The sequence below is a fragment of the Cryptotermes secundus genome, unplaced genomic scaffold (assembly GCF_002891405.2).
Source record: "Cryptotermes secundus unplaced genomic scaffold, Csec_1.0 scaffold1826, whole genome shotgun sequence".
NCBI lineage: Eukaryota > Metazoa > Arthropoda > Insecta > Blattodea > Kalotermitidae > Cryptotermes > Cryptotermes secundus.
The window spans coordinates 149,645-177,563 of NW_019729943.1; the positions used below are offsets into that span (position 1 = coordinate 149,645).

The 27,919-nt window shown below is 41.2% G+C and overlaps 2 protein-coding genes across 2 annotated transcripts in view; both read right to left on the reverse strand.

Moving 5' to 3' along the window:
- LOC111865908 (neuropeptides capa receptor) overlaps positions 1-10,367 on the reverse strand; it is a 121,893-nt gene extending 111,526 nt beyond the window's left edge. The window contains exon 1 of the mRNA XM_023854346.2: positions 10,226-10,367. The gene's annotated coding sequence lies outside the window, so the exon portion shown is untranslated. The remainder of the gene's footprint in view (positions 1-10,225) is intronic.
- A 4,330-nt stretch (positions 10,368-14,697) lies between these two features.
- LOC111865910 (TBC1 domain family member 14) overlaps positions 14,698-27,919 on the reverse strand; it is a 32,304-nt gene continuing 19,082 nt past the window's right edge. The window contains exons 5-8 of the mRNA XM_023854350.2: positions 27,174-27,459; positions 20,550-20,750; positions 16,861-17,074; positions 14,698-15,366 (exon numbers count right to left, since the gene is read on the reverse strand). Of these exons, the coding sequence (XP_023710118.1) occupies positions 15,167-15,366; positions 16,861-17,074; positions 20,550-20,750; positions 27,174-27,459 (901 nt within the window). The 3' untranslated portion in view covers positions 14,698-15,166. The remainder of the gene's footprint in view (positions 15,367-16,860; positions 17,075-20,549; positions 20,751-27,173; positions 27,460-27,919) is intronic.

Consider the following 27,919-nt stretch of genomic DNA (forward strand, 5'->3'; position numbering starts at 1 on the left):
CTCGTCTGTTGTCCAAAAACATAAAAATTAAAATATATAAAACTATAATTTTGCCTGTGGTTCTGTATGGGTGTGATATTAAGGGAGGAAACTAGACTGAGGGTGTTTGAGAACAGGGTGTTGAGGAGAATATTTGAACCGAAGACAGATGAAGTGACAGGAGTTTGGAGAAAACTACATAATGAGGGGCTTCATAACTTGTACTCTTCTCCAAGTATAATTAGAATGATAAAGTCAAGCAGGATGAGGTGGGCAGGGCATGTAACATGAATGGGGAAGACGAAGAATGCATATAGGATTTCGGTGGGAAAGTCAGAAGGAAAGAGATCACTGAGAAGACCAAGGCGTAGGAGGGTGGACTATATTAAAATGGATCTTAGAGAGAGATAGGATAGGGTTGTATGGATGAGATTGATCTAGCTCAGGATAAGGACCAGTGTAGGGCTCTTGTGAACACGGCAATGAACCTTCGGGTTCCATAAAATGCTTGGAAATTTTTGAGTAGCTGCAGAATTGGCGTCTCCTCAAGAAGGGCTCAGATTCATGAGTCAGTAAGTAAGTTTAACGAAAATAAAGTAAGAAATCCTTATGATCTTCACGATTTCGCTGTGAATAAGCCTACAAATATAAACCTCATTTAATAAAATATTGTGTTTGTTCTTTTTTCATTATGTATGCGTTTGAAAATTGTGACAGTATTTATCCGTGAGATGCTGACATTCACGTCAAGATTACATAAGGGTCACATGCTCAGTGAAGATACGAATAACACTTTGTTACCTGTTAAACTTTGCCTCAAACATCTTCCAGGTACATCGTACCTTGAGCGGATAGTAAAATACTGTGTTTGAACGAGAACTAGGTTATAAAGATTTTGAATCGCGTCGTGTTTTAAAACAGAATCTAGGAACTTTCTAATGATAAGGTAGCGAGATCTGTATCATCACCTGATCATGGCTCACCCGCATAGGAGATTTAGAAAGACGATGTTGTTGCCCAAGGGTGTATTGCATAGTGCTCGCTAGCTGCGCTGCTTCTGTGTATGCGGTAGTGAGTATATCAAGGAAAACAAATGTTGCACAATTAGGAACTGGAAAGTCTCCAGTCTTGTGCTTCTTCCAACAATGTAAAATAATTGTGCTAATTCCAAGAATATAAACACTCTGCTTTATGCTAACTACTTCAGTGTAGATCTCCGTTCTTGTGCACATTCCAAAAATGCGGATTTTCTGTTCTTTTACTAATTTCAACCACGTAACCTCACGATACTTGTGCCAATATCAACAGTGTAATACTCCAACTGCCATAGCTTTCCACATGAAATCATGCACCAGATTGCTCCGTCGGCCAACTAGTAACCTTAATTGTGCCCTGCATTATGAATTTAGATTAAATGAAGGCAAAGAGATATGAGTGACTCTAAACCTTCCTAAGCCTGATCCAGAAAAAATGCCGTTCTTCGTACATGCATTCCTTTTATTAAACAAGATGTCCTGGGAAGAACTAATTGTCTACTTTACTTCAGTACGACTCGGACCACATACAAAAAGGACAGTTAAGGGAGAAAACATAGATATACAGACAGCAAGGTGATCACTAACCTCCTAAGAAAAATTAGACAGTCAGACATTAAGATGATCTCATAAGTTTCCATTTCTTTTTAAAAATAAGGAAAGTAGTCTAACAATAATTCATGACCTCTGACACGGCATGGGCCGTCATGGATGAACAAAATTTTGGTCAAGGGCCCCGACGGGGATCGAAACCAAGAACGGCTATGCTGGCGAGGATGAGTTTCAATTTGCTAGACTAGACTGGAGTGCATTAGGCCTATTTCTTCCCAGAAATTATTGTTTTAAGATAAATGTTCATATTATCGTTCCACCTACGCCTATGCCTTCCAGTCTTCTTTTTCGTACTTGAATTTTCTATGTGCTTCTCTTCCCATACGCGCGTTACATGCCTTGCCCAGCTCCTTGATCTGAACCCATCAATGGTGTTCGGTAAAGAGTACAAATCCTGAAGTTCCTCATTGTGTATTATTTTTTTCCCAACATTCTATTATTTCCTCCATGTCAGGTCCATAAAAATAAGCAGTACGCAAAAGCAGTAGTGAGGGAGGTTGCTGAAGTAAATCACTTCAGTCTGTTTCAGTGAGTTGTCCTGTGCACTATTTCAGTAAAAAAAAACTATCCCTGTAAAAGGCCGTGAAGGCCCATAGGGTTGTGAGACGTCGAGGCTCCCACATTTTCTCTAGACAATCGGCTCACAGATGGCGGTAAAGTTGTCAGCCTTAAGCGCCGGCAGCCCTTTACCCTCCAGGAAGATTCCTGGTAATCATTTCTGTTAGAGGCTGAGTCGACACTAGGGCCATAGTGCGGCTGGAAGGATTAGGTCAATTGAAAAAATCCACCTCATCGGGATTCGAACCCGTGACCTCCTGGCTCGTAGCATAGTGCCTCAACCAACTACGCTACCTCGTGCACTGTTTCAGTCAGTGGCATTAACTACTTCCGGACATGAAGCCCGACCGCGGTGTCACGTGTCTGAGGAGATCAATGTCTTCATCGCAAGTTCAGTTCCAGCCGGAATGACCGTGGTTTGCTGCGTTCCTCCATGTTCTGTCGTCCTGTGTTGACAAAGCCTTGCCATTGGCCGATCCCCTATCCAAGCAGTAGGGATTAACGTCTTCGTGATTAAAATGCTCTGACTGAGAAATCCTAACGGCTGTGACTGGACCACATAGTTACACTGCCAAGGGATATGCACTCTCACGGGGAATCTGTTTCTCATTGCTAAATACTTTTATCCGGAAATATCGTGAGGACCTGAGACTGTATGAGTGCAATATGGCTTTCGGAGTATTTAAACTTAACCAGGAGACGCACATCCGGACGAAGCAGGGGGGAGCTCGAGAGAATGACCGAGTGTTACTGCTCTGTCTGGTCTCGAAATCAGTTCCCTTGAAGCCAATGCCTTACAAGACTCTTAACATGCAAACGCGTGCTTCAGAAGCAAACCATTTAAGTTCTTCATTACATTTCCGAAAAATGAGCGGGCAAATTTCATCCATGTGTCAGCCATTTCCTTTGGGGTAAGAGACCAGGTTCTACACACCGTATAAAAGCAGGAATATTATGGCATCCCTATCTTAAGTTTGTTGGAGTTGAAGATTCCACGGCTCTGATTGTGATCAGTACCAACTTCTGGCATATGCAGCCGTGTATGTCTGAAATTCACTGACGTTTCGGTAAAACGTATTGCCACCATTTTCAGGCAGCAGAGTTCTGCTTACTGCTCACGTCTCTCCGGCTCCTTGCTTGCCTACTCTTTCGTCCTGAACATGGAGGAAGTATGTTCCTTCGAAACATCTGTGAACTTCTACCGAACTATAAAGCGTCACATCTAAGAAGATAGCGCTCTTCATAATATTCAGTATTTTTTAGCAGCAGACGGAGCCCAAAATTCTGAACCCAAGAGTAAGGTGCACTGCCCTGCTTCAACCTCCTGTAAATGTCTACACAAATACAGCCCCAGTTCCTCATGCCATGTGCAGACACTTGAACACTATCACGCTGGTACTTGTGCTGCATTCTAGTCACGAGACATGAACAGCATACGCCCAATTCTCACAATTCTCGTTACTAATGTACTAATGGGGCCGGTCACGGTAGTCGAGCGGTCTAAGGCATGTACTGTCTTCGCTCGCTTGGAAACCGGGATCGTGGGTTCGAATCCCACTCAGGGCGTGGATGTTTAGTTTGTGTGTGTGCGTTTTTCTGTGTTTGTGTACAGGTAGAGGCCTTGCGACGAGCTGATCACCCGCCCAAGGAGTCCTACCGAATATGTAAGATCTAGAAAAACCGAAGTGAACGGAGAAGTTCATGGAGGTAGGCCTAGGCCCACTGGGGCTGTAGTGCCAAGGGGGAAAAAAAATGTACTAATGGGGCCATTAACATTTCGAATTCTATTATTTCCACTGGCAGATCATATTCGGCGGATTCTTGCTACCATTAAGTTCAGAAAATGTTGTCTCCTCCTCTGTTATCTAGAAACCTGATGAATAATCTACACAGAACTGTAATCTCCCTTCTGCTTTGTTTGGGTATGGAACTTTTTTTATTTCTAGTGGAGTGGGACTAAGTCCCTTGCACTGCGGCCACTTCTGGCCTATTATAACCGCCCCAGATGATAGGTGAGGGTGATTGTGAAGCAATTGGTGGAATGAAGATTGGCAGGGGAAACCGAAGTACTCGAAGAAAACCTGCCCCAGTGCCACTTTGCCCAACCACAAATCCCACTTGACCAGACCCGGGATCGAACCCGGGCCACCGCGGTGGGAAGCCAGCGACTAACCGCTTGAGCTATGGCGCGGCGAAGTGTATGGAACTTGGTCTGATATATTAAGAGAAAGAAGAAGACTTGGGGTGTCTGAGGGCAGGGCGCTGAGGCACCTAAGGCAGAGGAAGTGACAGGAGGCTGGAGAAAACTGCATATCGGGGTTCTTCATAACTAGTACTCATTGTCAAATATCATTAGAATGCTAACATCAAGCAGAAGAAGATGGGCGCCTTGTGTATCAATACGGGCGAGAAGTGCGTACAAAGTTTCGGTTGGAAAACCAGAAGGAAAGAGTCCATTTGGAAGACCTAGACGCGGAGACGGCGTTAGAATTTAACTGGATTCTGTAGAAATAAAATGGTCGTGGACTGCATTCGTTTTGCTCAGCACAGCGCATGTGCCGGGCTTTTGTGAATTCTATAATTAGCCATCGGATTCCATAAAAGGGGACGAATTCTGAAGTAGCTGCGAGACTATTGGTGATTCCATGCAGTTATTTTCAATTTATAGCGGCTTTATTGGCAACTTGATTCAGCTGACATTTCATCACACAAATTTCATTTCTCTGATACACAGAGCGCCTCTAACGTTCCGGTAACGAAACAGACTGACACTGTCGAGACCGAACGAGATGGCTCAAGCGGTAACGTTCCTAACTTCTATTCTGGTGGTGCCCGTTTCAAATCTCCGTCGGGAAACCGACTCTTCTAACTGTGGGTTTTAGTGGTTTTCCTCGATCCCTCTAGCTAATTGCTAAGATAACAGTACCTCGAATCAGGCAACGACCGCTTCCTTCCAAATCCTTCTCAAACTCATTCATCCTACCATTCGAAGCTCTATAATGTAAGGCACTGACAGAGGCATTAAACAAAAACCGTAAATAAATAAATAATCAGATATGGGCATACAGTTTTAGTGCATTCTCAGTTGCAGCCCTCTGGGCAATGAAACTAATGGCGGCATGAATTGTTGTGTTTTGAGTTAAGGACGTGCTATGCAGGCGGTGTGCAGGTGACGTAGCGGTAAAGCACTTCACTTATAATCCGGAGGTGTTTCGTTCAAAACTCGACCGGGACACTGGATATCCTAACTCAAGTTGTCGTGGTATTCCTCAGTCCTTCTATACCAGCTCTGGGATGGGACTTCGATGAGATCATGCCCGTGTGGATTAATAAATAGACCCGAACAATTTCTGTCACCACGTCAGGTCCTTCGCCAGGGGGAAAAACTGTTTTGCCACCTTTAGAATTCGTGGTATCCCCGTCAGCTTCATGTCTGATACTTCTGCCATCTCGGAAAGCGTTTAGGGCTTCATTTATATCTTATGTCGCCCACAGCTGCTCCATTGCACAGAAGCAAAGTAGAACTATTTTAGGCAGCCCACCTGAAAAAGGGGGCCGACCTGGTTCATTGATGTACATCAAGAGTTTGTTGATTTACTTCACAATGATAATAATGATCGAACGAACTTCGTGCACAGGTTCTCCATGTTGTGATTTCCTAATAAGAAAATACTGAAAATTGTATACAACATGTATCCTGAGAGACACAGAGCACAGCAGGGGTCAGCTGTGATCAAATTATCATGGAATACACACACACGACGAATACTGCTACGTGCTCTTAACCCTCGGTGCCTGTAACAATCGAGCTGGTAGTTCTGCAAGGGAATACGCACTAAATTATCCTGGTCGACGCCATCGAGACGCTAATGTGTTTCGACGACTGGAGCATCTCTGTGAGACAAAATTGTAATCTCTATGGATCACTTGAACGTAGGTTGCCCACGGACTGTATGGACACCAGCCAATGAAGGTCCCATAATTACAGCTGTGGAGCGAGACCCGTGGGGAGCTCACGCAACACCGCACAACTGGAACTATTCAAAACCTGGGTACTCGAAGAACTTCATGACGATCACTGCATCCGTACCACACCTCACGGAGTTCATATCTCTGTGGATGTAATTTTTCGAATGGCTATGACGCCAACACAGTGAGGATAAGACCCTTTTACGTAATATTCTATTAACAGACGAAGTATGTTTTCTGCGTGACGATGCATTCAACGTCCACAGCAGTCACCTCTGCGCATGGCACAATCCTCGTAACATCGGCGAAAGCGGGTACAAAGTCGACTTCAACATCAACATTTTCGCTGGGATCCTCGGGAGATATCCAGCAGTGGTTGAACGCGACATAGCCAGCAAGGTGGACTGGACGTCGAGAGCCTACTGCATGGCCTCCACGCCCGCCGGAACTAACTCCTCTGGAGCTTTTCATGTTGGGACATCTGAAAGAGGACTTTCATGCAGTCCCTCCCAAGGCTATCGAAATTCTTGTGGCAGGAATTCAAGCAGCTGTGACAATGGTCGATGCCAGAATGTTAAGGTGAGTTGCAGAGAGCGCTGTACGGCGCATTAACATCTGACTTGAAAGGGATGCAGGCTGCTACGAACAATTATTGTAGATGCGAGGGCGCCCATTATTTGATGATTTGAAACCTTGAACACGTTGACAGTAGCGTATACTTAAGGCTTTGTGCATATGTTGCTGCCACAACATGGCAGTTAAGTTATCAGAGACCTGAGCTTCTACAGCGTGTCTGCATATGTTGCAGCTGGACTGAAACAGTGCACGAGGTAATATCATATCATACTACAGACGAAAAACTGTATAAACACGAGTCAACTCTAAAACACACATTTCATGTAGTAACATGCATTTAACACGCCATCTTGTTTGTGAATCCAGTGCATTCTTAGATAGTAACTAACCTATTGAAGCATGGGCGCTAGTTGAAGGTGTGAAGCCAGGGAAATGCCCCTCTGGACCTTCAAAACATAAACATAAACTGAAAAAAGGAAATATACAAAATACTAAAATAATTTCTTAAAAAAGGATAAGTAAAAATAGTATTATATGTATTATATATTCAGAGTAAGTTTTTAAGAATGCCGCACCATAGCTCAAGCGGTTAGTCGCTGGGTTCCCACCGCGGCGGCCCGGGTTCGATCCAGGATCTGGTCAAGTGGGATTTGTGATGGACAAAGTGGCGTTGGGACAGGTTTTCTCCGAGTACTTTGGTTTCCCCTGTCAATCTTCATTCCACCAATCGCTCCACAATCACTCTCACCTATCATCTGGGGCTGGTACAATACGCCAGAAGTGGCCGCAGTACAAGGTACTCAGTCCAACCCCACTAGCAATAAAAAAATAAGTTTCTAAGACAAAATTTTGGCTTTCCTCCTTAGAAAACTGACTGCCCTCCCTCCCCCCTCTCCTTTGAAATAAATCCTGTAGTTTAAAATACCTTCGTACACAACAAAATTGCGTTTCGATTCTCTTTGTTCATGAATACGGCTGTAACACTGCAACACTTTACCAGTAGGTATGTGACGCGTTTCTAAATAAGTCTGTTATATTCCTTCCGGTCTACACGGTATTATAACCCGATCCCCATCTAGAGGATTTCACGTTCCTATTCCATTTCATCATTTCTTTCCGACATCTAAGTTAGGGTCCAAACTTTCAACGTGATGGCTGGCCAAGACTTGTGTATCTTACTTCCTGCAACATGCAGCATTCTGCATCTGTGTTTTATTTAATGACACTGAGTATCTCGCTGTATGACTTCGAACAGATTTCATGAATAGAGAACTGTAAAGGGACTGAATGAAGAGGCCATGGAATAATTTGAAGTACTAGCCTTGAATTTCCCTTAAGGGACTAGGTAGGAACGCGAGAGGTCTCATGCTGGCCAAGAATGGAGTCCATCAACTCCAAAACAAAGGACAGAAATGTTACTCACTGAACCGACATGCTCTGTTCAATGAGTAGTCAGTGTACCCTCAATTTCTATCACACTGGCCAGGCTTATGGGGTGAAGAGAAGCATTATTACTATGTGGGTCTGCATGCCTTGCTTAGTATACCTCTGCCGAGCCCAAATAACTAACTCAATCGGAGCAGCACCTAGAGGCTCGCCATCGCCACAGCAAAGTATCCCGATACTGAGACAATTCCGTCTTTATACCTATAAAGCCTATTCTCCAAGCCTGTCTCCATAATATCTATCTTAATGTTATCCTTCTCTGCTTGTTCTTCGAAGAGGATGTTTACTAAGAATAAGCGTATTACCATGTTGGATATGAGGGTCTTCTGGACCCCGAACATCGGAAGTTACTACCCAGAATACCGCACTTTTCACTCATATCAATATCGGAAATTTGTTTTCAGGAGATACTGTCACATTATCTTTCATTTAGTGTCAGATAGTTCAAACGGTTAGTCGCTGGCTTCTCACCGCGGTGGCCCGGGTTCGATCCCGGGTCTGGTCAAGTGGGATTTGTAGTGGACAAAGTGGCAGTGTGGTGGGTTTTCTCCGAGTATTTCGGTTTCCCCTGCCAATCTTCATTCCACCAAATTCTCCATCATCATAATCACCCGGGCAGGTACAATAGGCCAATCAGTGGCCGCCGTGCCGAGTGGACCCAGCTGGACTCCACCCCCAACTAAGCGAATTAGTGTCAGATATTATTTCTCATAATGACAGAAAGAGCAGCAACAACATAGCTGGAGTGCACTGTATTCTGGGATGTGACGCCGTACAAGGTCGCCGACGTTTCGGAGGAATATGCTGCCACCATTTTCTGGGCCGAAGATGAAGCCAAGCAATTTACCAGCAAGAATTAGCAAGTAGAGCTTTGTTGCTTGGCTTACTCTCCGACCCTGAACACTGAGTCAGCATGTTCCTCCGAAACGTCGGTGAACATATACCGGACAGCATGACGTCATATACCAGAAGACAGTGTTCTTCGTGGACACTGCCGGAACCCGTTTCGTGGACGCAAGTGACCTGAAAGATACGGTGAGCTCTAGACTATGATTTACTCAAGTAAAATCTCAAGACTGATTCCTTCAGTCGTATTACGTGGCAACCATACATTCAAGGATCACTGTACTGATGGTTCGCTCCTGCAGTAATAACTAGTAGTGCCCAGAATATATGAATTTCCGAAATTCTGCCCTGTGTACTGTAGACTACCGTCTCAAGAAGCAAATCTTTGCCATTTCATCTCACGACTTCTGAGCCGTGACAGCCACATGCAACAATGATCCCGTACTCCACAGAAACATTTAAACTCCAGGATGGCCTAATTTTCCATTTTCCGCATGAGAACATGCTTTACGAGTGGCAACATTCACATATACCTGTATGCTATAATAAAAGTCATTCAGACAAATCGAAATACAGTTATCCCTCGCCAACCCTCGGATTTAAGTTTCCGCAAAACCCCGCGGCTGCCACGACAAAAGCAGGCAAACCGCTGTCGCCGTTAACCATCTTCGACTTGAAACAAAACAACTGGTAATGTATGGCGTTCCCTGTACTTAATTAAAAACTACGGCATGTAGACCTACGAAGGAGTGGAGGCATAACTGCACCATTCTTAACCTCGGCACTAGACGGAGGTTAGTGGTTAGCTTCACGCCCCGGCCGTTTTACCCAAGATACCCATTGAATAGGAGGGCGGCAGGGCCGATCTGGATGCTGTAGTGATGAGAATGTCTCCCCCCTGACGGAAATCAAGCCACGTTTCCTCGGTCGTTCAACGAATTGCATGTTCCTTCACTAAATAATAATAAAAAAACAAACCGTAAAACATGTTTAAAAATTGCAATAAAAAGTGTTACAGACGCGACGTTGTACGAATCCGAAAGCTATAAAACTTGTTTCGGATGCCATACAGCCCTGCCCCCAGCAAATGTGCGGAAGACACGTATTTTCATTTGCGTACACAAATTATAAATTTTGTAGCAATAAAACAATACATCACGATTGTCAGAACTACAGACACACGACTCCAGATACTTGAAACCTACGGTTGGCGAGGAACTGCTAACATGGCTGAGTGGACACACAACCTCGTCTTCCCAAGTACCAATAACCAGCTTGTGTACTGACATCCGTTAGACGTCCCGGCCTCGGAGGGGCGACGCCTGCTAACCGTAACCGCACAGTGGGAGAGGCTCTCCCAAACTGTCCCCCGGAATCGAGCTGTGGCGCCGCGCGTCGTTAACTGATATACGCGCAGGCGTCCACGTGACCACTTGTGCTCACCAAAATGCATTTAACATCGCTGTACCAACTGATCAATTTGTATAACTGCAGGTATGGTTAACGGTGTAAGAAGAATGTACAGAGGCTTCCAAACAGCGCAGCCGTGACGCAACAATTTGAAACCCGGTTGACATGGAGGAACGTCCGATTCGTTCCCCTGAATCTGCGGTCGTGAAACAAAATCATTGCTGCCTGGAGTTACACAAAACTACGTATTATACGAAACTGAACTTAGCAAAAGAGTCATAACATAACTACACATAAAGAATAATTTGAAAATGTTTAAAAATGTATTTGAAACAATGTCAAGTATAAATGAGGCTGTGCTTGCCACCTGCCTTCAGGCTGGTTTCTTGCTCGGCTTATTCATCAACCCTGAAGATGGAGGCGATATGTTCCTCCGAAATGTCGGTTGGCTTTCAACAGACTACACTTCGTTATACACGTATACCAGAACACAATATTTGCGAACCTAAAATCCTACATAAATTACAAGTGTTTGAAAATAAATGGCTCAGGAAATTCGGGGTCTAGTAAGAAGGCTGAAGTAAATGAGTAATTCACAATATTACATTATTTATACAGGTCACGGTGTTGTTAGGATAGTGCAACTGGGGAGGCCGTGGTGGGATGGAGATGTGGCTAGGCTGAGGGAGACGAGGAGCAATACAGAAGGCTGGTGGAGAAAGAACTTGAAAAAAATGGCAAAAGACTGCAAAGGCGATGGGAGGATAACACTAAGATGGATATTAAAAAAGAAAAAGTAAATTTATCCCTGTAACAGGCTGTGAAGGCCCATTAGGTTGTAAGACGTCGAGGATCCAACACTATCTAGACAATCGGCTAAAAGATGGCGGTAAGGTTGTCAACCTTACATGCCGGCCGCGCTTTACTCCCTAGGAAAATTATTTTATTAATTCCTGGTACTCATTTCTGTTAGAGGCTGAGTCAACCCCAGGGCCATAGTGCGGCTTGAAGGTTTAGGTTAACTGAAAAAAATCCAATGACCTCATCGGGACTTGAACCCGCGACCTTCCGGCTTGTAGCATAGTGCCTCAGCCAACTACGCTACCGCGTGCCCCCTAAGATGGATATTACGAGACAGAAATTGTGATGATGGGAGGTGGATGCAACTGGTGCAGGATCTCATGTCCAGTGATGAGTTTTTGGTACAAGTGGTGGATTTATATGCCACACACATGTGAAACCATTGTTCCTTTTTAGCTTCTAAAATCATAAAATCTGATGTTAGCAACAAACAGTGATTTCATACTTGAATATGATTAAACACTTTAAATTATGCATCTTAGTTTCATTATGACTTAGTTCATTTCTATGTTATGTGATTCACATCCACAGACGAACATACACATGTGACAAGGTTAAAATGTCTGTATACTAATGTAACAGCTGTTAATAAATCAACTCCCTCATCATTTGTTATAGGAACATAAGCTCTAATACTATTAGGTTCCCCTGCTTTCTCATGTATTCTTTTCCAGTCCTACATATTATCAAGTGATGTATCAAGGCCAATATATAACACCATATCCCACAAATAACATGCACAAATAGTCAATCATAAGCCATCTCCTTTACATAGTATACTACACTTCATATATCCCCAACAAAATATTGTAACGTGTCTGGAATCCAGAAGAGTAACTTCTATGGAAACTCTAGTATAGACCGTCGCACAAGAAACAACAATCGCTCCATTGTAGTTATAACAGGAATCTCCAAGGTTACGACGAATACGCGAAGCGTTCCCACAGAGACAACGCGATAACAATGGGTTATTGCGTAGGAAACGCGGAACCAACAGAGCAACGTCTCCACAGCTACAACAGCGGGGTTGAATGCATTCACAAACAGTGCGTCTCGGAATAGCATTCGAAGAAGTCAGTCGCGGAACAGCCATCGGAGAAGAAGCTTCGGAATATCCGTCTGGGTCCAGTATCGCCGGAATATTGTAAGCAGTGATTGTGACACTGCAAGTGAAAATGCCTGTAAAGTGTGTGTAAGTGAGCGAAAGGAATAAATACGCTACATTGGTGTCAGAAGTGGGATTGAGCTACACAATTGACTGACAAGATTCGAACTCAAGACACGTGACAATATTATCAGTACCCACAGGATACACGGGAGCCAGGATAGCGACTGGCTATGGGCGTGGCAACCAAGGCGTTGGAGTTTGAGTCCCACTGGGGGCAAGAATTTTCACTTTTCCATGTCATCCAGGCCGGCTCTGAGGCCCACCCAGCATCCTATCCAATGTGTAATGGGGGCTCTCTCTCCCAAGGGGTAAAGCGGCCAAGGCATGAAGCTGACCAACGACCTCCAACCAGTGCCAAGGTCAAGAAAACATGGGTCTATACATCCACTCACCCATACACTTTACCTTTACTCACAGAACAGACACAGTATACTGAGATGTGGCACATTCCTTCACAAGCCACTACATAACTTAAATTCATCCAACACATTAACGTTCAACAGTGCATCGCAACATTGCTTTTCATTTCAAGTGTTAATGCATAAATCTGAGAGTAAGAATCTTAGTTAATTTATCCTGCGCAATCACATTTGGGATTAAGTCTCATGTTAAGTATCAATCAGAGTTTCAGCGATTCAGTCTAGAAACTTTAACTCTGCAAGTGTTCTGACAACTGCTAAGCACAGAGTGACTCCAAGTTTCATTCGAAGTGGAGGATTGCTGAGGGGATAAACAAAAGGGGAAGCACAATAGATCACTGTAGGTCACGGTGCAAGGGCCGAGAAGGCCCAAACTTATACATTCATTCATTCATTCATTCATACTCTCCTGGCACTCCTTACCTTTCACTGGTTGCTTGTATCACTCTCCTACTGCCTCTCTCATCTCTTTACTTTTACAAAATAGGATTCTTTTCAAGATATCAGTCCTATACTACTCTTCTTCCTCTTATTGGTTCTCTCTGGTCTCCTACCCACGTCCCCTGCATTTAATGATATTTCTCGTGTGGGGATCACTGCACTTGCTGCTGGCTTCTGGATTTACTCTTTGACCCTAAGATAGATGGATTATGTTCCTCCAAATGAAACACCTCTACCAGACTACAAATTATCACAGCCCAGAAATATTACTTTGATTTACCACTTTTGCTGCATTTATTTCTGTGAAATGTTCTTAAATATGGGATTTAATTAAGTTAAAACTTTTAATATATAAATTATTTTTATAGTGAATACTACCAGTCCACAAGATACATGCAACCTATGCAATGGGAATCATAGCAAATATAAAATTTACAATGGACTCTTCACCCACTTTAATATGTAAAGGTAAACTTGTCAGTGTGCACTATATCATGAAGATATATGGGGAGTGAAAGTACAGCTTCACCATTCTTGACCTCAGCACTAGATGAAAGTGGATGCCTCTGTCGCTTTACATCTGGGGAAATCGCTTCTAGTACCCATTGATAGGAAACTTGGGCCTCAGAGCCAGTCTGGATATTGCAGAGAAAAGAAAATTCTTGCCCCTTCTGGGAATCAAACCCTACCTGTCCAGCCCATAACTCATTGCTCTATGGACTGAGCTATCCTGACTCCCTTCAAAAAGTGAAGACTGCTTGTAATGCACCTACGAGTTTTCTAGGAGCAAATGACCAAATGTCTGATGCAGAAGCTTTGGTCAAACAGAACCTTAGTAAAGAAGAAATTACTGCTTGTATCTGAAATCTGTAACTGAATACAATTATTATCAAATAATTTCTTTATATAAGTACTTCAAGAAACTGTTCCTGTGCAAACAAATACAATTACATAATATCAAAGCACTTTCTAAAATATTCAATGACATATGAAATAACAACTGTAAGAAGCTCAGTCAAGAATGAAAGCAACTATAACGCCATAAGCAATGTGGTTATGGCAGGTTTTCAACATGAGACATCACCCATCAAAGTCATGGTCGTGAAGAAACGTTTTCAAGCAGACAGAATACTAGAATATCAATTGTTGGTTCAATCACAGCCACAGTAAACTAATGTGTAAATTTTCAAACTACATGTAGAAAGTCTCTTACATCAAATGTGTATTATTTACTAAATGAAAAATCCAACAAGTACAAGCAAATGATATGCTGTTCATAACCAGCTTTGGCTGGGATCAGACAAAATGTTCACCAAAAAAATTTCACTAAACATGGAAACATTAAATTGGGGTTTCACTGTAAATGATAAAAACAGACTCAAACATTCCTCAGCTTTATTACAGTATAGATGTATAATTATGGCCATAAATTCGATCAAAATAATATAATTAGCACAAACTGTACATTCAGAAATTGTCAACCAAATATATACTGGACGGAAATTCCATATATAAAAATTACAACAATAAAGCATCAAAACTTTCTTGGCATCATACATAGATTTCTGTACAGCGTTTTAGTGTTGAGCATTTACCAGAGGATGGAACTCTTTGATATACTGTCAACATGGATTTAAACAAAATTATTTATGAGTATATATATAAAACATTTCCCATATGGACACCACATATTGGCTATACAGTCATTCAGATGATAATTTGATACAGAGATTCATTCAACTGGTGCCAGTTTTGTACTTCATTTCACATTCAAGACCTTAAAAGCTACAGAAACATTTCAAGCAAAGAGCCCATGTCTTACATAACAAACGCTGTTGTAACATGTCTCAACTCGGCTCATGTTGGCATCTGTCAATGTGATTTGCCAGAACTTCATCAAACCTCTGTTTCCCCACATTCATGTGGATAGCTTCAATAGATCTAAAGAGCAAGTCGGCTGCAAGGTCATCCGGAAGTTTTGTAAGGAATTGTGCCCCATGAATGAAGTCCAGCTTGAGTAATGCCTCCTGGTGAAGGTGCAGGACCCCTGCAACAGTCAAGTGCAGAAATACTGGCTGGTACTTGGTATACACCAAGCCTTTGCCTACCATTCAGACTACATCATATAGCCATACCCAGGATACACATATATGCTATACTGAGTAGCTATACCGAGGATATACTGACTGTATCATGTAGGTATCACCCAACACACATACACTAAATCATGTAGCTAAGCCCAATATACCAAGTGTTCATTGTGCAGACTTATTAGACATCCATGGAGCTTCCCTGTACGTCGTCATGGCAATGCTCTGGGAGTGTCCAGTAAACTGAAGGTCATTCATTCGGTGATCAGCTGATCAGTGAGTTAGTCAGTGCCGTCAGCGTTATAACATCAAGTGTTACAGAAGCTTCTTTCTATTGTGCTCTGTTCTGTGTAATTATGGCTTGTGTGAGATACAATTTAGAACAAAGGCTTTTGATTTATGTTTGTGATGTGAAAAAAAAAAAACTCATACAAATCATGCAGAAGAATATTTTGCTATAAATTTCCCAAAACAATATGTCCATCTGGAGATACAATTTCCAAACTGGTGAAGATAGTTTGAACCTACGACATTTTAACTGACAGAAAGCCATTAAAGAGAAATCGTGTTTTAAGTGAGGAAAAACTTCATATCGGTCATCGATTAGAAAATTCCCCTTGAAAATCTTTGCAAAAATTAGTGTTTCTGTAGGCAGTGAATGGACAGCAACTAAACTGTTGTATATTTATCCATATAAAATAACTGTTGTTCCTAAAATTAAACCTGTGGATTATGAAAAAAGAGTGAGGTTTTGTAAGTGGTTTATCAACCATGTGAATGATGGACTTACTGACCCTAAGCTGACATTTTTCACAGATGAGGCTAATTTTAATATCTTGGGATATATTAACTCACAAAACAACATGTAGTGAAAATTATCATGTGCTAATTCAATTTCCCCTTTATGACCAAAAGATAGGCATATGGCGTTTGATTAGTACAAACTATATCATTTGACCAATATTTTATGAAGGAACTCTTGATGCTCAATACATTAATGAAATACTCAATCCATTTTTTTGTTTATTTGGCACCTGCAGAAGAAAGATTTGGTTATTTTATGCAAGACAGAGCAACTCCACACACAGCTAAGGAAACAGGTTATGGTCTTCTTGGTTGTGATCCACGCAGTCTTATAGGTGGATAGTAATGTTTCACAGGAAAAAGTTGCCTCCATCTTCAGAAATGAAGACTTCAGCTGGAGGCAGCAGGATGATCCAAATGTCACCATCTGCTTCCAAAACTGCATGATGTCTCAACCCAAAAGGCCACAGTGAAAATATTGAAATCATGCTTAAATTACTGGAATATACCAAAACAGGTTTAAAACACAGTACATAGGGTGTGAAAAGTTTTCCAAATATATAGTAATAGAATTCTCTGACACACTGTACTGCAGCACTGCAGGCGATGATAGTTCCCAAGATTGGTCAATATTAGTGCCCACTTACCCAAAGCAGCTTTGAAGAGGAACTCCTCTCCATCTCTAAGAAATACATCCCAGACACGACAAGCCACATCCAGTGGCATGGCCTTGGCAAAAACTGTATACAGCCAGTCCAGGAGGTAGAGGTCAGCACTGAGGGAAGATTCTGTGAAGTGGGTGTACAGTCGAGGGAGATTCTCACGGAAGAAATCGTTGTATGCAGCATAGTACGCATTCATCTGTTAAACATAAAACAGAATGGATTCAGCTTCTTTTTAATTTGGTGTGCAATAACTACTAAACTAAGTTACTACAAAACAATGAAATTCAGATAAGCAACTACTTCTTGTTTCAAAGAAACAGGAATTGTATGGTCAGAACAATCAAGAGACAGTATGAGGACTTTCAAAATACTGACAAGTGATTTACAAGAACCAGGTTCCCAGTTGATTCCCATCTTTCAGGCACTGCCAAATGTTTCAGGTTGTAGGGTAGTTACAGCAGTTTCAAATGATGTTCAACAGAGCGGGCTTCTGTGAACATGGGAATGATCCTCCAGATTCCATAACTGACAGAAAATATACAAAATGGCTTGGTGACTATCAATTTTCTCATGAAGCACTCTGTTCCATGGAATTCAGTTCTTTTGAAGTTGTAGGCATGGGGTGAGCCCTTGTTCCATGGGTCTGCTACCTTAAAAGGGGCTAATGTTCCAGCCCCTAAAGATATATGGATTGTGGATTGGTGGAATGGTGACAGAAATTGGGCAGGACTTAGTCCTTTCATGTGGCAGCCTCAAATTGGCTTACTGTACAAGATCCTAATAATAAATGAGTAGGGGGCATTGTTGGAATAATAACTAGCAGTAGAAAACTTTGGAGAAAAATTTGCCCCATTGCCACTCTGATCATAAAAAATCCCACATGGACTGCCCTAGTTTCTGTAGGGAGAAGCCACTTACCACTCAGCTACTGCACAGCCTATGGAGTTCAGCAAGTCAGCCAGTACAGCAGCTATTTCGAGATCTCAGAAAATGCTAGAACTGAATTGTGAGAACAGTATCATATGCCATTCTTAATGACTTTGGAATAAACATAAAAACAGGTCTCAACAAAATCTGAATCTGGACTGAAGCCAGTGCAGTTCAGTGTTTGTTATAGTGTGTTGTGAAAATACTTGACCAATACAAAACCTTTTATATCTCTAAAGCTAATTCATGAGAAGTAACCAAATGCCAATTAGGAGAGCCAGATATCATGTTGTATTACAACTTGTCCACGTGTGCAGCTACAGGAACACAGCAAGCATACAGCCTGCAGACCTGACCATAGCAGAATGTAAACACATTCCTTGACATACCCTTACAAGATGATGACTAATGGGGTACAGTCAGGATACCTATCAGACAGAAGGCTTGATCCCAATCCATCATTCCATGGCAGTGATGATTCAAATTGTAGTCTTCTGGGTTTTTACACTATGTAGTCTGGACAGTCTGAAAACCCTGCTGCCTCCACCTTCAAAGCACGGTACGCCAAGGTCAGTAACAGGTAGGTTATATAGCAGAAGTGACAGGACTGTGTCAAAAGAACAAGAGAACTGGCTAATCAGAGCCAGGAATAGGAAAGAAGAGATGGCAACCTGATTGGGCCATAGGTAATGTATTCCCTCAAAGGGTAACAATGAAAAGACAACTGACCTTGAAGAGGCAGCTTTAAAAGGACTCTTGTAAAGAGTATGGGCACAGAAATCCTTCTTTTGTACCTTCCTCAAGACACTTCACAGCCAAGAGAATTAGGACAACTGGGACTGAACAGAATACAAGAAGAACATCGATGACAACACTTTCACTCCTGTACCTGAAGTTGGTCGTTTACCGGTAATTTGATCAGACTCCCATATCTAACAGAGTATCACACCATGACAAAACTTAATACTTTTCTTTCAGAATGCACTCCAGGCACACCATATTTCCTCTGTTCCTAGCAGATGCAGGCATACCTTTTGTAATTCCATGGATACACATCAATCATTTGCCGTGAAACAATGTAAACCTTACTGTACTGCTAAGAATGGCTGGGCTGGTAGGTAAGCCTCCAGCAAAGTTGCTGACAATAAAAGTGTTAGTAGTTACTATAGGATTCTGACAATGGTGTATAACACACAGAGATATTGGGTTTTTGGACTTTATCCATCATCCTGGTTTTTAAGATAACTAAGAAAAACACAANTTTTCTTAGTTATCTTAAAAACCAGGATGATGGATAAAGTCCGAAAACCCAATATCTCTGAGTTAAAGTGTTAATTTATTGGGCATAAATGTAAACCATCTTAAAAACCAGTCAAAATGTTGGCCTAGAATTCACTGTAGTGCATTTTATGACACTGTCTTTATCTCAGATTTTATAGCATTGAATAGCAGAATGGCTAGTGAATAACGAATAAGAACAGATTTGGAAATAAAAAGCTTCAGCCTAAGCAAGGTACTATCCCAGCTCTTTCCTGAAGGGACTGAAGAAAACCTCAGTTAAAACAGCTGGTGTCTAGTCTGAAATCTGAACCAAGCATCTCCCAAATATAAGTTTGGAGCATTACTACTACACTACCTGGCCTGGAAATAATATTATCACAAGAATCTTTGATAAACAGTGGAAGTGTGGCAAAATTCAAGGATTTGGTGAACATCAGTAACAGAACAAAATTGTGACGTATGAGGATAATAAGGGGGCACGAGGTAGCATAGCTGGTTGAGGCACTATGCTACAAGCCAGGTCACCGGTAAATAAAGCTTACGATTCGGTAACAATTGCGAGATTTTTCGACCATCTAAGCAACTATCATTTTCTAAAAAAATAATCTGTTCAATGAAGTTGGTTATCTAGGGACTGTGTTACTATTTGATAAAAATGTTCCAGATATTATAACCGTTGATTGTCTGATTTCTTCATGGTGTCAAGATTAGATATGTGTACTGTATAAACATGGGGGACCGCGGTAGTGTAGTTGGTTCAGGCACTATGCTACAAGTCAGAAGGTCATGGTATCAAATCCCAACGAGGTGGATTTTTTCAATTTACTTAATCCTTCCAGCCACACTATGGCCCTGGGGCCTACTCAACCTCTAACAGAAATGAGTACCAGGAATATTCTTGGGGGTAAAGGGCAGTGGGCATGTATGGCTGACAACCTTGCCGCCATCTATGAGCCGACGGTCTAGAAAATGTGGGAACCTCAACATCTCACAACCCTAAGGGTCTCCACAGCCTGTTACAGGGATACTGTAACTTTACTTACTTTACTTGCGAGGAGAATAAACACAAGATGCAGATGCTACCATTCAAGTTCAGAGCATCTCATCTTCATGTCTTTCTTCCTCAAGAATCAAAACTGATGTGTATAACAGTACAATGTTCTGTGTATTAACGCAAAACTGCATGTATTACTTCAGGGAAGGAGTTTGGGAACTGTGTGCTGGAGGGAATATTTGGATTCAAGAGCAATGAAATAACAGAGATCCAGAGAAAATTACATAATCAGAAACCTCATACTTTCCATAAAAGATGAGAAATTTCTTGAAGAGCTCAGCAACTCTCAGCTTCTCATGAAACTGTGTTCCACATAGTCAGTTAGGTGAATCTGTTTCCATCACTGTGGCAGAACTTACCAGTGATAACATTCCTGTGAAGAAAGAACTGATCATTTAAGGATACTAACGACAGTTTGGTTGAGACAGAAGAACGCTACATGGCATGGCCTGTTGAGCAGATTGGCGAAGCAAACAAAAGCATCTGCTGCCTCAAGATTCAAGATGAGAACTGCAGCAATGAAGGACATGCCTTGGACATACCCCACATCAGGACGGTAACAGACATATGCACCCAGAAGACAGTGCAGCATGTCATAGTACGGCCCACCCTGAAAAAGTAAACCACATATCTATAGCAAAGTTACACCTGTGACAGGCAAGAATCACTACAAATGCCAATGTTACCACAGCAACAGTCTGTCATGCAGTAACAGAAAAAGCACAAACTAGGACCTTAAGATAAGTGGCAAATGCTCTGAGTCTACCATCTACATATTTTGACATCACCCACACCACAACATTGCAATGTACTGCCTCCAGCAGACTTACTTCTGTATCCACAGACTGCCGTCCCTCTTGCAATTCTTTTGTAAGACACCTGTACTATTCATTAAATCATATATACTTTTTCCATTCCTCATTTATTTTATTTGTAGTTTATTTAACAATGCTGTCTGTGTTGAAAGATTCAGTAATAGTAAACAATGAATTGGAAAGGATGTGAAAGGAAGCATTTGTTACCTAATTCAAGCTACTAACCCAGCATATGCCTGGAGGGACTGAGAAAAACCACAAAGAAACCTCAATCACAATACCTGGTATCCCACCCGAGATATAAACTGGGCTTCTCCCAATACAAGTTAGAAAATAACCAATGTAACAAACTTATTTGGTTCTCATTCCTCCTGCATGCTTCTGCAGATACGTAATACAACAAACCATCAAAGTGAAGTTGTTCCTGTCCTTAATTAACTAAGCACCAAGCCATGAAGATGTATGGGGGAGTGAACATATATATCTACATATTCTTAACCTCAGTGCTAGATGAAGATGAGTGGTCAACTTCTAGACCCAACCACTTGCTCCCCCTCCACAAAATGGAGACAGTACTCACTGGACAGAAGGCTGGGTGGACCTCAGAGCTGGTTTGGATGCTGTAGAGAAGAGAAAAATTTCTTGCCTACACTGGGAATTGAACCCCAATTCCTAGGCCATCCAGCATATCACTACACTGAATGAGCTATCCTACACAACACAACAAATCATTTGCAACTTAAAATAAAATAGGTTCCTATAAGGAGCCCAAGCAGAGGCTGAAACATGCTGGTATCAAACCTTGATTGCCACAATTGTACATCCTTTTATTTTGCATTAGGGGACATAATATATGAAAGTTATTCAAGAGAGGTGGTCGTACAGTACAATATGTAAAAATTGCTGTAGGAGTGTCAAAACCTTTCCTCACCCAAAAAGAAAATGGATAGAGTATATAAAATAGTGAACATTTATATTCTGACATTATGTATCTGCGTGCTAGTTAATGTGGTGTCTAACTACTTAAACCCACTGTATCCTAATGCTATCATATGATTTAAAATAAGATCCTTCATATGCCACATTTTAGTATGCTAAGCAGGGGTCCTTTAATTTCACTATGGTCTACTGCATCAGAGGAGCACACGGTAGCATAGTTGGTTGAGGGGCTATGCTACAAGCTGGAAGGTTGCAAGTTCAAGACCCGATGAGGTCACTGGATTTTTTTCAGTTGACCTAATCCTTCCAGCTGCACTAGGCCCTGGGGTTTACTCAGCCTCTAACAGAAATGAATACCAAGAATTAATTAAATAATTTTCCTGGGGAGTAAAGCGTGGCCAGCGGGTAAGGCTGACAACCTTACTGCCATCTATGAGCCGACTGTCTAGATAATGTGGGACCCTCGACGTCTCACAACTCTATGGGCCTTCACGGCCTGGTACAGGAATAGCTTTACTTTACTTTTTTTACTTTTCTAATGCATCAGACATGACAACCTGGAAATTAAGCAGTTTTCTCTTATTGTTATTTTATATCAGAATATGATTAACCCTTTACAGAAACAATATTATACGCTACAGATTTCATTTAGGGTAAGTGCAGGAAGAATAATAAGATGGGTACAATGAAAACTAAACAACCATCACAAAACACAAGCAGGAACAAGGTAACAGACTCTGATCTTTTGATTTATGACACCATGTACTCTGATTGGCAGACACAGACTTTACAAACATGCTGCCTCCACGTTCAGGGTTGAAGTATGTATGCTGAGAAAATGGTTGGTTACACAGGCAGGCCTAATCTGGGCCCCAACCCTCACCCCCTTCCATGCAACATGCTTACATAACCAAACATATTCCACATTCTACATGCTTCAACCCTGAAGATGGAGGCAGCATCCACCTACAAGACTACACAGAGTCATAACACAGAATGTGACAGTCCAAACCAATCATGGCCTAACACAATACAGGAAAGGCAGATGATCAAGAAAGTGATTAGTAACTGATGTTATAGAGAAATGAGAGAAGAATATTCATGAAAATACAATCTGCCACTTCACGAGGAATTCAAGTTGGGCACTTGACTCAACATGTACAGTAAAGCAATCACAACATTTAGAGCCTTCCTGCGGTTAGAGAAGAGTGTGAGGTCACTGTGTGGACCAGGAAGGAGCCAATGTGACAGGGATAACCACATTATCTACACAGGAACTACAACAGCTGTGGTTTTATCTAGCAGCACCAAATGCAACTGCCTCTAGAGAGAAATGACTGTCACATCAAGAAACTGGTAAAGGTTAGAGGAAATGTATAACTTTGAGAATCTTGCATCCCTAACTCATTACACACGAAAGGCCCAATTCATATCCGCTACTCTGGCTGAATACTTGACAAAAGAAGTCATCTTGTTCTTGGATAACATTTAGGGTTACTATTTTTCAAACTTACACTTCGATGGATATATCTCAAAATGAGATATGGTTATAATATTTTCATTGTCCAGCACAGCCTATGCTAATAAAATTACTGCACAGTCACTGCTCTGAGGACATTAGATCTCAAATGTTATTCTAGTTTGTATAAGTTGAATATAAGTCAAACACAAATCTGTATATAAAATAACATACCTCTGCAGCTTTGTGACAATGGCAATCCTGTCAGGACATGAACTGAGTTCCATCCTAGATTTTATTCACAACCTCTTTACATGCTGGGTATACTAATCAGTAACTAATTTAATTTAATTTAATTTAATCCCAATGCAACAACAGCAGAGGAAACATTGATATCTCTGTGGGAAAATGGTCATACATTGTATCCATACACCAAATAACATCGTGTGAATCAACAAAAAATAAACAAAGACAAGGATCCATGCAATATCAAGTCTCTATAATGTGAATGCTTTGCAACTAAATCAATATTAAAACCATAATAATCAATAATAATATATTAATAATCAATATCAATAATCAACATCAATAACATGAACTGAGCTCCATCATTAATTTTTCTCTGTCCCTCCAAGTTTCAACTGTATTATCTCCTGCCTAATTATTTCCTGATTTGATGTCAGGATAGGAAAATAGATCTGTAATGCCACTGTGGCATGCAGTGGCCACAGGTCATGGATGGATGGAGATCACCAGCAAATACAGATGGTGCAAGACTGACTCTCAGGAAACAGAATAATGGACAGAATGTTCAATAAAACACACTTCTGTACAATAAAGACTACATAAATAAATAGACACTGTAACCTTGAGTAACAATCAATATTACACACGCTTCCAAATACAAGAGCCCTGATAACCCATACACACAACTCAGTCTTTATAATAATAAATGATACATTATATGGACATTTTAAGAATTCTGTAATGGAAGTAGTGAGCATGCCAGCATATACAGCTCCTAACAGACTAAATCTACATCCTACTTATTCTTAAAAAGACTACATTTTAAAAATGTAATTATCAAAAATAACAAGCATGCCAACAAACAAATCTACATTAAGTATGTCATAGCAGTTTGGTTAAAATACATATACATAGTATGTATGGCCTGATGATCATCTTCTAAAGGTGAAACATGTGACCACTATACACAACAATACATATAATCTAAAAAGAGTTACAGTGGAACTGTAATACAAGTATAGCTTACAACAAGAACTTCTTTAGAACAAGAAAAAGTCAGCACTGCCAACAAGTCAATGTTACATATGTGGAATAACCCCATATAAAATGAGCAAATTTTATTCTGGCACCTCCAACATAATGACTGATTCCTAGCCAGCCACAACATCTCTCCAAAACTTTCTGCATGAACTACTATTGCAGGTTTGCTTCCATAACTATTTATAATTCACATTCCCTTAAGGTACTGCTAAACCATATTCTGAGCTTCTCCCAGAATCTCCCTCTTGAGAATTCAATGTCTAAATAGAGACCTTCTGCTACCATGATGCAGAAGTGCTTAGGACATACAGCCATTTTAATTCACAGTAGGATGGGGCCACGCGGTAATGTAGTTGGTTGAGGCACTATGCTACAAGCTGAAAGGTCGTGGGTTCAAGTCCTGATGAGGTCATTAGATTTTTTCAGTTGACCTAATCCTTCCAGCCGCACTATGGCCCTGGGGTCAACCCAGCCTCTAACACAAATGAGTACCAGGAATCAATTAAATAAGTTTCCTGGGGAGTAAAGCGCGGCCGGCACGTAATGCTGACAACCTTACCGCCACCTCTAAGCTGATTGTCTAGATAATGTGCGACCCTCAATGTCTCACAACCCTATGGGCCTTCATGGCCTGTTGATGGTTTTATTTTTTTACTTTTTTTTTTTGGTAGGAAGACATATGTCAAGCGTTGCAAGTGCAAAAGATCATGTAAGCATGAGAAAATCATCAGCTTCTCACTGTTGATAATATGAAAGCATGCGATAGCATCCTTTTGTTACTTTTGTGTCTACATAGCATCACTTCAAGCAACTTAGAAAATGTTCACATACTGTAATAATTCTGGCATGTTTGCTCTAGACAAACATAAAATCCATTTTGTTTTATTATTCTGAAAACTGTACAACTTACAAGAAAACTGTATCAGATATAATATGTGATTTTCATTTTTATCTACAACTTTTGTACAAAACTATTTTCATTCTGGTAAATATACAGCAAGTCTCAATTATTTCCACATGACATGTACGCAAAAATGCATTTTGGTTGTCCTTTACTGCTGTCAGATATTAAGTGAAACTGAAATATATTGACACAGTTTAGAAAACTCCCAAATATCAAATTTAATGTGAATCCATTTAGCAGTTCTTGATTTGTTACATGCAGACAAATGGTTAAACAACATGGCAAAGCTAATACTATGGGCATTTCCATAAGTTTCTGTTGTGAACTTAGCAAAAAGAATAAATACTGTGGAGCATGTATTATCTTTTCAAATCTTCATGTCATATAATAATTATAAATTGGAAATGAGAATTATGTACTTCATTTTCAAATATTGCTAGTACTCATGACAATGAACATTTTTACAGATTTTATAAATTCTCATTATATTGAGGTTGCATTGTATATATGAACACAGTTGTGTAAGACAGTAAAATATATTTATAATATATGAAAAAATAATATGACATCCAAATACAGTGTGTGATGATATTTATCAACTCAACTGCACTATGTACTAACAAATTTCTCAGATCTCTCAGAAAAAAAAAGATTGGAAAGTATGTGCAGATTCAGAATGCAGACAAGGGCAGTCTGGCAAGGAGACAACTAGCAGAATCAGCTGCACAGAACATTTTCACTTCATATTCTTTCATATTTTGCCAAAATGACTTATCCCAGAAAACTCAGATTCTGTAATTTATTCACTATCTTAAAACATTACCCCTACATTTATCTGAAAATTCTAGGAAAACCACAAAGAACCTAAGCCCAGATAACTGTTCAACAGCAAACCTCCTGATACTTGAACAATGCATGATAGTTCAATTCCACAGACTTGTATTGGTTTCAACCAGCCCATTACTGGTTTATAAGGTACTCTGCAAGAAAATGCAGAATAATTCTCTTTGTGTGTAGTGAATCAGAATCATTATCCTTTAGAGAAAAGTTTGAAACTTACTGCCCAAAATATTCCCCACTCTCACCAGACCAAAACAGCATTACATTCACAACAGCACACCACATAACTGTATGTGGAAGCCTACCACAAGCACTAGCCAATCAGCATGGATCACTACAGTGCCAACGCCCACTGGGCTGGGCACCGCTAGAAATGGCTGTCCTCCTTGTTCACCAGCCAGGTGACCATGAGCTGACCAGAGGGTGGTAGGCTTCCCAATGTGACTAGGTGACTGCTAGCAGTCAGCTGATGGTGTTGCTGCTAGAAGACTCGCTGTTGTTGTGTGCACTCCAGATGAGGTGTCGCGAGGTAAGAGTAGTTCCAACTGACTGACTAGCACAATATGGTCAAATTAAATGGTCAACATCTTTATCTGCTGCTGCTAGCAGTGCCCAGTCCAATGGGCACTGGCACTGCCATGGTACACACTGATTGGCTAGCACTTGCGGTAGGCTCCCACATATATAAACATGGCTGTGTTCAGGATTTCATTTCATTTCATTTATTCACCTTCCATAAATCCTGTCGAGAGGATATAAAAGGAATGCATAATAAATAAAAAAACTTACACGTTGGAATATGCACAGGTGTGGGAACGTTCTAGCTATGTCCAGCTGAATGAGTTCCATGCTAGCCTCCTTGTCCACACTGTCTCCACTACGAGTTGTCCTTGTTGAGTCTCCAACCTCCAAACAATCAGCTGCTCTCAGCCTTTCCTGGGCACGAGCAAGGCAGATGCTATACAGCTGGTGTGTTACATTCAGATCATTTCCGATGGCCAGCTTCCAGACCTTGCCTCGTACAGACGGAGGGATGCCTTGCCACCATAAATCACGTGCCTTGCGGGATGTTTTCCTGTTGAAGTTACATTATGTGGACTGACTCAATCTGTAGTTTCACTGCATCACTGCATGGACATTTTTACAAAATAAATTATTTGAAGAATATTGCAGAACTTAGTTTGAAGGGAGATAGAACAGATAACCCCAGGAGGCAGCAGCAACATGAAACATGGCAGTACAGTTTTCAACTTACAACAGAAACAAAGAGACTGTGTCACTTGAGTGAGTGGTATGGGGAGAGGTGGTGGAGGTGCGTCGGAAGTATGTAGGAGAAACAATCTGGCATGCATTGTCATTGAAACCGTGTAAGTGCTGGCACTTTTTACATGTAGTTCTCCAACTGCTTGGCCATGAAAGTGAAGGGACTCAGTTAATGAATACTCATACAGCTGGGGCCGCCTCTACAGCCAATGACAAGGATTTTTAGACTTATGTTATAATGCATGGCACTACTGATTGGGAAAGAAACATTC